Genomic DNA, 11,933 nt, shown 5'->3' with positions numbered 1-11,933 from the left:
TAGAGGAAGGATTTGATTTTCTAGAGAGAAAGAGACCAAGTTTTTAGAGAGAAATATCTAAAATCTGTATTGCTCTTCCAGAAAATACCCTCTCCCACTTCAAAAACAAACTTTCAAATCTAAAGAAGGCATTGTTCAATCTAACAAAGGTAGAAAGCCATTTCGGGCTACTGTTTTCTTTACCCTGAGGGGAGCCATCGGGCTCAGGTCAGTTCCTCATACTAACTTAGAGTTCGGTTGGCCATTATTGTACACAAAATAGGAGTTCAAAACTTCTGGACTCAGGAGAACTTGAGCGCTCAGGTCCATAGCTGAGCGCTCAACAATATTAGCAGTAGCAGCTTTTTGTTTTGTTGTATATTCTGCCATCTCATGTTTATCATCCTAAACTGTACACTGTGCACGGGCATACATATACTCACAAACAACGTGTTTACTTTTTCATTCCCCATTATTGTTCCCCCTCCCTACTTGTTTTAAGAGTCAAAAGGCAAAATAATTTCGAAATCCCCATGAGCACTAAGTAGAGACCAATCCTCGTGTCGCACGAGGGGGGTGCCTTAAAACCTTTTCTCTCTCATAACATGGCTCCCTAACCTACGTTGTCTTTGGTTATGACAGACCGGTAAAAGAAATAAAGCCTTTTCCAAAATAAAAACAACGGATGTCATTCGAGTTTGGTTTCTCAGGTGGCAAACCATTAAAATCCGGGTAGTGACTCCAAATTGAACGCGCCTTTTGCAAGTATTTTCATAAAATGAAAATCGGATGGCGCCCTCCGCCGGGCGAGTAGCCCACAATTCTCCAATCCCAACTACTAGGCCAATAGAGGGTTTGATTTTGATTTGGGAACTCCAATCCCCTTTGGGCGTGGTTTGCGAAATGGATCTCGAAGGTGCCGAGTAAAGACTTTAATATGTGCAAAACTACTAGCTCAATCTCAGCTATTAGCTCCATTGGGGGAGAAACAATCCAAAGAATTCCACAGTTATATTATTACAAACCTAACTCAACTATAAAATCGAATTAGGGAAAGAAATAACCCGTCAAATAATTACTCTATACCCAAATAATTACTCTTATTTTTGTGGAATTTTGCGAACCCAACAATGCATTTCGGTCAAGGGGTGACCCGGTGCCCTAGCTTTTTCGTCCGGGGTAACAAACCCAACTGATACGAGAAAAAAACAAAAGAGACTGCTCATAGATTTTCTGGACTTGCGAAGGAATAACCACAATGAGCTTAGCACTCATCCAATCCTACTCCTCCGCAGAAGAAGACGACGTCGACGACGAAGCCCGAAACGACCTTCTCCACTTCCACAACTCCTCAGACGACGAACGCGACAACGCCGTTTCCGATTACGCCTCCAAACCCTTGTTCGACCTCCCAAATGGTGCCTCCTCCTCCTCCTCCTCTCTCCCCTCGGCCTTCGACGCTTTCTCTGAAGTAATAAATCTTCCCCCACTATTTTTCTTTTTCTCCTTTTAATATTTCTTCTTCTTTTGGTAGTTCGGCAAAATTTGGATCGAAAGTCGAACTGATATTGTGTGTTTGATTGTTGTGATTAATTGTAGGTTTCGGGGCCGCCGGGGTTTCTGAACAGTTGCGTGGAAGAACCGGGCTTGGCGACGGGAGACGGCAGTGGACCCCGGTGGCGGCATGGGCGTAGGAGGAATCGGAAAGAGAAGAAGGATTTACCCGCCGGTATTTAGTTCTGTGCTGTTTTTAGTTTTGAAATTGAACTTTGTAGTCCTTTAGTTGTTATTCGTTTGTCTTGAAATTGATTTGTTGATAGCACCTGGGAGGTTTTGAAATTGATTTGTTGTTATTCGTTAGTGTTTTTTTTTTTTTTTTTTTTTGGGTAAGGTAAAATTTTATAAAAACAAACCACATTACACAAGACAAGGCATACCCTTTGTCAAACAAAACCATACAAATGGACATCAATCAAAGCTTGAAAACAGAACAAAGAAAAGGAACCAACAAAAAAAAATTACATGCTATCAAAAACTTTAGCCGGCACATTCCACCGAGAACAAAGAGCCATGTTAGGGGCTGACTTCTTGACTCCTCGCCAAGAACTAACACATGCACGGATATCAGTTCGGACTGTGATCTCCAATTGTTGAACAGAGCTCCCAAAGCTTTTGAAGATTCTGCCATTCCTTTCGCTCCAAATATGGTAAAGGAGAGCAGCCAAAGCAACCTTTGATAATGAGCACGAAAACTGTGGGCCATTGTTAACTTGAAACATCCAGACCATGATTTGGGGCAGTCCATTGAAGGGGCATTGAAACTTCAGGTCTTTTTGCAATGATTTCCAAAGTTGAGAAGAGAAAGAGCAGTGAAAGAAGAGGTGCTCATGGGTTTCCACAGAAGCAGAACATAGAACACACTGATCATTCATAGCCATACCCCACTTAAGGAGCCTATCCTTAGTAGCAAGTCTCCCTAGATGTGCTAGCCATTGGATGATAGTCCATCAAGGAACATGGTGCTTAAACCAAATAATTTTGAACCAGCTAACTTTAGAATGCTGCCTTCTAATTGCATTCCAAGCTGACTTAACAGAGAACTTCCTATCAGATGTGAGGTTCCAAATAACTGTGTCCTCCTGAGATGGATGGGGAACAAAAGTAGCTGGGGTGGCCCTCCTAATGTCCGTAGTCACAGCATTTCTACCCCTTGGCCATTGCCAAGAGTGATGTACAATTATGGTATCAACTTTGGCATGAAGGTTCCTGCCCAAATTATAGACAACTTTGGATCCAAACCTAGCAAAAAGAGGGCCAAGTGGATGCCAGTTGTCCAACCATAAAAATGTATTTTTTATTCGTTAGTCTTGCTAGTTGGTTGATGCATTATCACTTGAGGAGGGTTAGGAAAAGTTAAGAATTCAGGTTCGAAACCACCCAGGTGCTCTCAACTCTTTTTCTAGTGGCTTTGTCCCGGCTTTAATTGGCCTCGCTAGTGGATGGTGGGATTGTCTCCATAATTAGTCGAGATGCGCAAGAACACTCTGAGTTATCAAAAAAAAAAAAAAAACCCTAAGGAATTTTATGATGTTCTCTTTACCTAATGATGGAGCATTCCTTGTCTTGTCCTTGCCCTCCACAAGTTCGAGATTGAAATACTCCCTGCGTTCTTATTTGATGGTCTAACTTTCCTTTTTTGGATGTTCCAAATTGTATGTCCAATTTGTAAAGTCAACATAAAAAGGAACCAACTGTCCCTATTTGCCCTCCTTCAAATTCAATTTAATGCTATTAGAGTGGAATTTGAATTCTTTTTATCAGATTTTGGGAACCCCGCCACTAGTCATGGAATTGGGATCCAAGGTTATTATTTTACTACCTACATGTCTTGGAAATTGTGATTCTTTTTTTCTTTTGTTTTTTGTAAACAGCCCCAAACAATTTAAACTCCTACAAAAATTATTTCTGTAAAATTGGACAATGGAATTGAGACCCCAAAAATTAGGGTTATTTTCTCATTACGTTAAGTTATACAAGAGTAAAGAATTAATTACACACTACACCTTTATCTACTAATTTATTTACATAAGAGATTAATTATAAACTAATAGCACACTACACCCATAACTTAACACTCCCCCTCAAGTTGGTGCAAAGATATCAATCAAGCCCAACTTGAACACAAAAGGGTGGAAACTCTTGCTACTAAGTCCTTTTGTGAATATGTCAGTTAATTGATCTTCAGATCTCACAAAAGGCATATATATCTAACCCTCGCTTAGCTTCTCCTTGATGAAATGTTTGTCAATCTCTATATGCTTCGTTCTGTCATGTTGAACTGGATTATGAGCAGTGTTTATGGTAGCTTTATTGTCACAGTAGAGTTTCATAGGACCATTATCAAAAAGTCTCAAATCATGTAATAAGATTTGGAGCTCACAAACACCATGTGCCATTGTTCTATACTCAGCTTTTGCACTAGACCTGGCGACCACTGACTGCTTCTTACTTCTCCAAGTAACCAAATTTCCCTCAGGAACGTACAATAGCCAGAAGTAGAGCGTCTATCATCTACATAACTAGCCCAGTCAGCATCAGTAAATGCCTCCAACCGCAAGTGACCATGATTGGAGAACATAATTCATTTCCCTGGAGCTAATTTGAGATACCCCAAGATATGATAAACTGCATCCAAATGTGAAGTACGAGGGTCATGCATAAACTGACTAACAACATCCACTGCATAAGTAACATGCGGTCGGGTGTGAACTAAGTATATTAGGCGACCTACAAGTTGCTGATACATCTCCTTATCAGTGCGCTCCCCCACATCTCCACTAAGATGATGATTTGCCTCAATAGGAGAATTTGCAGGTCTACAACCCAACATACCTGTTTCTTCCAAAAGATCAAGTATATACTTCCGTTGGGAGATAAAAATATCTCTATCAGACCTTGCCACTTCCATTCCAAGAAAGTATCTCAGTGGTCCCAAATCCTTAATCTCAAATTCTTGAGCAAGACTAGACTTAAGATTGAGAATCTCATCTACATCATTGTCTGTCATTATTATATCAACATAAACAATAAGGACAACAATCTTACCAGCACCTCCTTTGATGAACATAGTATGATTTGCATGACTCTGTTTGTAACCAAACCTCAACATAGCCTTTGAAAATCTACCAAATCAAGCTCTAGGTGAATGCTTCAACCCGTAAAGAGGCTTCTTTAATTTGCACACCTCTCCCTCTTTCTTTTTTTGATCGGCAGTCGTGAAACTAGTTGGGACGAGTGGGTGCCTAAGTGCACTCTTGTTGTCCCAACTTACCAGCTTATTATGGGGGATATACTCTGGGGTCAGCCCCAAGGGATGAATCTTTGCCTCGTGAGGTGGCGGGCAGTACTTGCATTGATTTAGGTTGTTGGAAAACATGCTTTTGTTTTGTAGGTACAATTTAGGGGTTGCTTGAAATCTAAAAGGAACGTCTTGAGATTTTTTTTTTTGCTTGATCTATGTCGAGTGCGTTTGATAGCACATACACCAGTTTTATTAATCGTACTGTACTTGTATACCTTGTTTAATCACTGATTAGACGCCTCGGATTAATCCTGTGTTATCCGACATTTGGTTCTCAAGAAGCCGTCCCGGATTAATAAAACTGGTGTTTTTTTAATACCTATATGTGGTGTACTAAGTTATCCCAGGGTAATTGTTATCGCAGACTAAAAAACACGGAAGACCCATTTTAATGAGGATTGAGGACTGAAAAATTACAGAAATGCCATCGAACATCGAAACAACCCTTTTTTTTGGTAATTGATGGCGATCTAAACAACCCTACTTCTCGTTACGTGGTCTTCTTCTTCTTCTTCTTCTTCTTCTTCTCTCTCTCTCTCTCTCTCTCTCTCTCTCTCTATTTAGCTGGAGGAACTTCGTGATTAGGTTCCAAATTTGATGGAGGTAACTTCGATCGAACTGAATGGGATATCCCGAAATTAATCCCATGTGAATTGACCATGGCATTGTCTAGTATTCCCAACAAAATTAGCACCAGGACAAAGAGTCCACGGACTACCAATCCCAGGACTCTTGATCCCTCCTGTTTCAATCGGCAAATCAAACGAGGCCGTATATTACTTGGAATAGTGCATTCCAAGATGTAGTTTTCAACACCAAGATTCTGTTGACATTCTTGTTCCTATTTTATATACTAAGGATGATGTTGTTTGGAACCTTTTCTTCTGTTTTCAATTGATGTAATGGGGTCTCGAGTTGTTTCATGACCTTCCTTGAGTGGTTTTGGATTTCTTTATAGGGTATAATTATGACTCAAAACATATCGTCTTACCAACTTTACGTTTATAAGAAGTTTGCTAAGAGCCTAAGACTAGTCTTTAGACTCTTTACATCTATAAGACAGTTCGGGAAGATTATCTCTTTACATCTATAAGACAGTTCGGTAAGATTAGCTCTTTACATCCATAAGACAGTTCGTTGTCTTTAGGTTAGTTACAAAGTTGACGTACTTCAATTAGTAACAGAGTAGATGAATTTCCATTTTGGGGGCAGAACTGAAAGTGTTGCTTCAGCTGCTGATGTGTCAATGGGTTCAAGCTAGAGAAAAATGCATATGCTTAATGTGATGGAGTAGTTGTAGCTTTTAATTCCCATACATTATTAGCATTTCAGACTGCATATATGAGTTTTCAGTGTCTGGAAATTTCTTCCTTTGTCCATGCATTTTGACTGCAATTTAATATCTTGAAATTTGCTGTTATGTTGTTTTCAGGTGCTGTAATGGAGGCCAAACCCCTTCTTGTTGGAATTCATGAGCGAGTAAGAAGTGATATCCAGGGAAACACTCCTCCAACACCAGCTGTTCAACTTGATGGTTTATTGAGCACAGCACAAGGAGGAGTCAAGCGAATGGCAACTGCCACCAATCCAAATGCTGAAGATGCCGCTGAACTTCTGAGGTACATCTTATTCTTCTAAGCGGAGTTCTAACATCCATCCAGCTTCAAAACAGCTTAAACTCTTTAAACTCTCTCTCTCTCTCTCTCTCTCTCTCTCTCTCTCTCTCTCTCTCTTCATGTACGCCCTGTGTACTTTTCCCTACATGCAGTGGTATATTTAGAAAAAGGTGGTCTTGGTTAAGAGTTGAGCTAATTTACAAAGATCAATTATAAATATTCTACTTGGGATGGAATTCTCTCGTGAGTTGTGTGTATGTGTGTAGCCCTCGGTGTAAGAGTGTCTAGTGTCTTTGTTAGAGTTTGTCCGACATCGGTTAATTATCTCCTCCAAAACTAGTATATGAGCCTGGATAGCCTCCCCACTCCTTGCCAATTGGTTTGGAGTTGGATGCTTTAACATGGTATCAGAGCTAGGCTTTGGGAGAATTTGTTCCTCCTTGTTTGTGCCATAAGTGCACCGTTATTTGTTGTGATCCAAGTGTTATGGATCGTTTGTTTACCTCTCTACGTGCGAGTCGGGGGTTGCACGTGCGGGGAAGTCTTGGAGTTTGTCCCACATTGGTTAATTATCTCCTCCAAAACTAGTATATGAGCCTGGACGGCCTCTCCACTCCTTGCCAATTGGTTTGGAGTTGGATGCTATAGCATTTTTAATGACTCGTATGTAAACATTTATACTACAGTATGATTTATTAAGAGGATGAAAAAGGTAAGTATTCATATGACTATATTGTTGACTAATTTTTAGTAGTTGCTTCTGACTATTCTAGGTGTGAGAAGAAATGTGGAACCTTCTTTATCTGGGTGCTAATATTTAATTTATTTTTTGATCCGTGGGATTGAAATTTCAGCTTCTTGATGGAATATTCAAATGAAGAAATGAACTTTTAAAGTTATGATTGACCTGCTGTAAACAACCCTATTTTGTGAGGCCCAAAGAACTCTGTGGCCCCCTTGGGAATACACTTCTGCAATTAAACATCTAGGAAAATTCTAATTACACACACTCACATGTTTTTGGGTGAGGCCGACACACACTTGTTGATGCCGGACAAGAAAAAGAGGGAGAAGAGGAGAGAGGCACACACAAGGGTCAAAATCCAAATTCTCAAATTCTCATTAATCAAGTCTGATGATTATATTGTTGAACGTCTTATTTATAGACTCAAAAAACTCTAATGGAAATAAAAGGAAACATTATAAATAACCTAATTAAATATTAAGTGCCTCCTATTACTAATAATTAAATAACAACAATAATAATAATAATAATTTTTTGTTGGACAAAAATCTTCCTTCGGCGACTAATCCATTTACAGTCCGCATCATTCTCCCCAACACAGAAAAAGAACTCGTCCTCAAGTTCGAGTTAAAGTCTAAATATTGCACTCGTTCATGCCAACAGATTAAGTACTTTGAATATGGCAGCTTCTTGATTTGCTTCTGGTTCCAAGTAATCTTGGTCAGTATATCGCTGACGATATCCAGCTTGATAATGGAAACAAAATCTTCAATGCCAATAAAATCAATCCTTTTTGAGCTAAAGAAATATGTTCGTGGGTAGTCAAAGAGATTTAATAATTTGGGTGCACTTTCATCGTCAAGAAGCACTTGTTTTGATAAATCGCGTCTTTCGTCGGATTTTCCTTCTCTTCGATTACTTCTTCTTGGTCATTGACAATGCCCTTAATTTGTAGAAGAGGAACACTCACAGACCCACTAGCTTGATCTTTATCTTTCAGTTTTCTTTCCAAACCCGTAGCTACAAATTTTTTCAAAAGAGCTTTTATCTGCGCAATATCTTCATTCAATACTTGTTGTGCCTTTTTAATCTCTTCCACAGATTTCTTCGAGCCTTGTTGTTCTTGATATAGACCATCAATTTTTTGAGTTCAACTCAGCATTGGTAAACATGGTTATGGCTGGAGAAGAATTTTGTGGTGCAAAAGTGGGTTAAGAATGCGGGACTTTAAGGGTTTATGTATGAAAGGGTAGGGTTTTAGGAAGGAAAACTTTTGGATTCGGGACTGTTTTGACAGTTGTTTTGGGCACTGTGAACAGTACCCGAGAATAGTATCTTGAAGAAGAGAGAGAGAAAGAGAGGGAGAAGTATGGATCGGAGCTATGGGCTCTGATACCAATTGACGCTGGACAAGAAAGAGGGAGAAGAGGAGAAGTATGGATCGGAGCGTTGGGCTCTGACACCAATTGATGCCGGACAAGAAAGAGGGAGAAGAGGAGAGAGGCACACACAAGTGTCAAAACCCTAATTCTCAAATTCTCATTAATCTAGTCTGACGATTACATCGTTGAAGGTCTTATTTATAGACTCAAAACCCTAATGGAAATAGAAGGAAACTTTAAAAATATCCTAATAGACTCAAACCCTAATGGAAATAAAAGCAAACATAAAAATAACCTAATTAAATATTAAGTGCCTCCTATTACTAATAATAAAAATAACAACAACAACAATAATAATAATAATCTTTCTTGGACAAAAATCTTCCTCCGATGACTAAGTCATTTACAGTCTGCATCACTTGTGCACAAAAAGTCATTTTTTTTGGTGGGGTCCACATATTGTGGCACTAGCAGAACTAAACAACCATCGTGGTTTACTTGACTTGTAGCCTTGTAGCTTCATTTATGCTTGTATTTCAAAGCAAAATCTGCGACTTGTAGCTCCCTTATATGCTCTCTTTTCTGGGGATAATTGTTAATTGATGAGTTCTTCAGATTCAGCTTATCCAAATGCATATGCCTAATAAACTCATATATTCAACAAAGTCAATCCAGATTCAGAGTAGGAGGAATGCATTTGAAATTCAATTTACATTTACCCGGAAGAGTTGAATATGATCCATGATTGAAACCTTACACACCTACTGAAAATCTGCTATAATGCATGGTGTTTTTTGGATGTTAAAATTCTAAGATGTATCCAAGTATGCATGTATATAAATCTCTTCGTATATTGCCACTCCTGGGCTGCTTGAATCCATATGATATTCGAAGTACCCGTCAGATATCTTGCTCCCAGTTTTGCTTTCGTCCTTGCACTTGATCCTGTATTGGGGCAGCCAATCCACCATAGAACCTTGCTAGCATGCTCTCAAGTCAGAATCTTGTATTAACCCCACTTCCTTTAATAGGATCCTGAACCCAACTGGGATGGAACTCTTCAAGCGTGTAGATTAACAGGAAAAGTAACAAAAAGATACACACAGAATATACGAAGTAATGACAAGATACTAGAAAAGTAACTCAATTTTGCTCAACTTAAATCTAATAATTACTTAGATTTGCTAAAGCAGTATTTGTAGTTGGCGTGAATTAGGAATTGACATTTATTAATGTATAGTTAGACTAACAAAACAACAAAATTTTAGAGTACTTATTTCTAATTGAGTCGTTGACATGAATATATATGTATTGATTCGCACGCTCCTATTTCTTTTATATACTCTCGCTCCCCCGCACATGCTTCCTCTCATGTTTCATGCAACTAATTTCTTGCAATCAAGCTTGCTCTGCATTCTCTTAATAACTTAATTTTTGCATGTGATTGTCTGTTTTTTCCTCTTTTCTTTCTGATCCATGGAAAATGTTCTAGGCTGTCTGATTCATGGCAGTGAATTGTTTTCCAGTTGTTTTAAATGGGTTTCTGTCTGTAGGATGTGCGTGCAGTGTGGAATACCAAAGACATTCTCCAATGCAAGGGGAATGGTCTGCCCAGTATGTGGTGATCGCCCTCCTGTGGACCCAAACAATGATGCTGCAAAGAAGAAAGGATCCCTCATCAAAGATAAGGAGAAGAACAAGAGGATGAAAGGCCAGTCATCTCATTCAACTTGGAAGAGTGAGACCGAAATGCAGCTTCGGCAGCAGTTTGATTAGCAGGATCTTAAGAGCATTGCGGTGGGATTTCTGGGTAATATAACTCGATGTAGAAGTTTGGTAGATAGTTGTATAATTGTTGTACTTTGAGCTGCTTAATTTGTCGATCTATGCGCGTCTTAATTACCGGAAAAGTTTTTGACATCGCTGGAAGCCTGGAACTGTGTTTTTACTGTTAACGAAGCGAAAAGGGAAGATTTTAGATCAAGAAAGATTGATGCATGAACACAAATTGATCATTGGTTTTATGCTACATTTTTGGCTGAAATGTTTTCTTTCTGGGGCAGACAAAAAAAGAAAACATTTTATGAGAAAAACGTATATTTGTGAAAAATGGAAAATGCTAACCAACCTCCACTAGGCGGTGGATAATATGTAAGATATATATTGATATCCGAATGAAAGTGTATCGATATCCTTAAAATGTGTATTGAATTCCATTACGCATGTTGCAAGACCTGTGAAAAATAGTCTCTTGTTTTTCATTGCAACCTGAAATACAACGGTGGTGCAAGAGGTTATGGCGACCTGGGAAACTATGGTGGTGACGGTGCTAGTGGTTATGGCAATGATGTGGTTATATGAGGTGGTTGTTGGGATTAAATGCAGAAGCACCCACATGCCGAGATTCAAACACAATTACAATTGCAACCAATGGAGGTATGATGAAAATAAAACAGAGAGAGACACTTAAGATTTACATGGTTCAGCAATAAAAGTGAAATGCCTACTCTACTGAGAGGATCCCGTTCTTATAAAAGTGCCCACACCCAACCTTAACACACTCTCATATGAGAACACACTCTCTCACCAAGCACAGGACTCTTGCACTCACATAACTCGAATATACACTGCCGTATATTGATTGCCAAATACCAAGAACACTTGGGTTTAAATAGAGCACGGGAGAAGAGTCCAGAAGCTTGAAAATTGTTGGAGACCTTTGATATTCCCATAAATGGGAAAAACAAACCTACTAGTGACCATTAGACATTAATAGCCATGTATGAAACCTGCCACCAAACAATTAGAGTATGCATTGTGTCCGGATGAGGATTCCGCCCCGGCCCATTGTGGGCCGTTCCGAGTATTTTTTGTAATAATCCGAACCGTTCATCTCGTAGGGCCAGCAAATTAATGTCTGCACAAAAAATCAGCTTGATCGGACATCAATAGTCAAAAATTGAATTTTGGTTTATAAAACAGATGGCCTGATTCTCTCTTTAGGATTTTAAGTTAAACTGTCTATGACCGTTAATTTTATAAATCAAAATTTAAATTTTGGTATAGTTCTTGATGTCCGATTAAGCTAATTTTTTTCGTGGACATAACTTTTCGAGTTCTATAAGATGAAAGGTTCAGATTATTGCAGTAAATGCTCAGTAGGACCCACAATGAGTGGCGGAGACCGCGAGATTTCCACCTCATCCGGAAAGAATTTAATCTCAAACAATTATCCAAGCTTCCCATTCAAAATCCCATGCAAGTAATTAGGAATTTGAACCAAACCCATTGTAGAATTATGGTAGAGTTCGTTACGGAACAGAAAAGCGCACGGTCCGGGAGCAATGTGA

The 11,933-nt window shown here is 39.1% G+C and overlaps 1 protein-coding gene across 1 annotated transcript; it reads left to right on the top strand.

Annotated features, from left to right (window-relative positions):
* Positions 1-1,025: 1,025 nt before the first annotated feature.
* LOC131327289 (uncharacterized) lies at positions 1,026-10,571 on the top strand. Its single transcript, XM_058360380.1, has 4 exons — positions 1,026-1,450; positions 1,579-1,708; positions 6,273-6,459; positions 10,137-10,571. The coding sequence occupies exons 1-4, from the start codon at positions 1,238-1,240 to the stop codon at positions 10,357-10,359; spliced, it is 753 nt and encodes a 250-aa protein (XP_058216363.1). The 5' UTR covers positions 1,026-1,237; the 3' UTR covers positions 10,360-10,571.
* Positions 10,572-11,933: the final 1,362 nt, after the last annotated feature.

This window comes from Rhododendron vialii, chromosome 5a, assembly GCF_030253575.1.
Source record: "Rhododendron vialii isolate Sample 1 chromosome 5a, ASM3025357v1".
NCBI classification, from domain to species: domain Eukaryota; kingdom Viridiplantae; phylum Streptophyta; class Magnoliopsida; order Ericales; family Ericaceae; genus Rhododendron; species Rhododendron vialii.
The sequence above is the reverse complement of the archived record's forward strand: the minus strand, read 5'-3'. Positions and strand labels throughout refer to the sequence as shown.

Bases quoted from the DNA above. Each gene is read 5' to 3' on its own strand.
- LOC131327289 (XM_058360380.1), top strand. From the start codon at position 1,238: ATGAGCTTAGCACTCATCCAATCCTACTCCTCCGCAGAAGAAGACGAC. The intron at 1,451-1,578 runs GTAATAAATCTT...GATTAATTGTAG, and splicing joins CCTTCGACGCTTTCTCTGAA to GTTTCGGGGCCGCCGGGGTT. The intron at 1,709-6,272 runs GTATTTAGTTCT...TGTTGTTTTCAG, and splicing joins GAAGAAGGATTTACCCGCCG to GTGCTGTAATGGAGGCCAAA.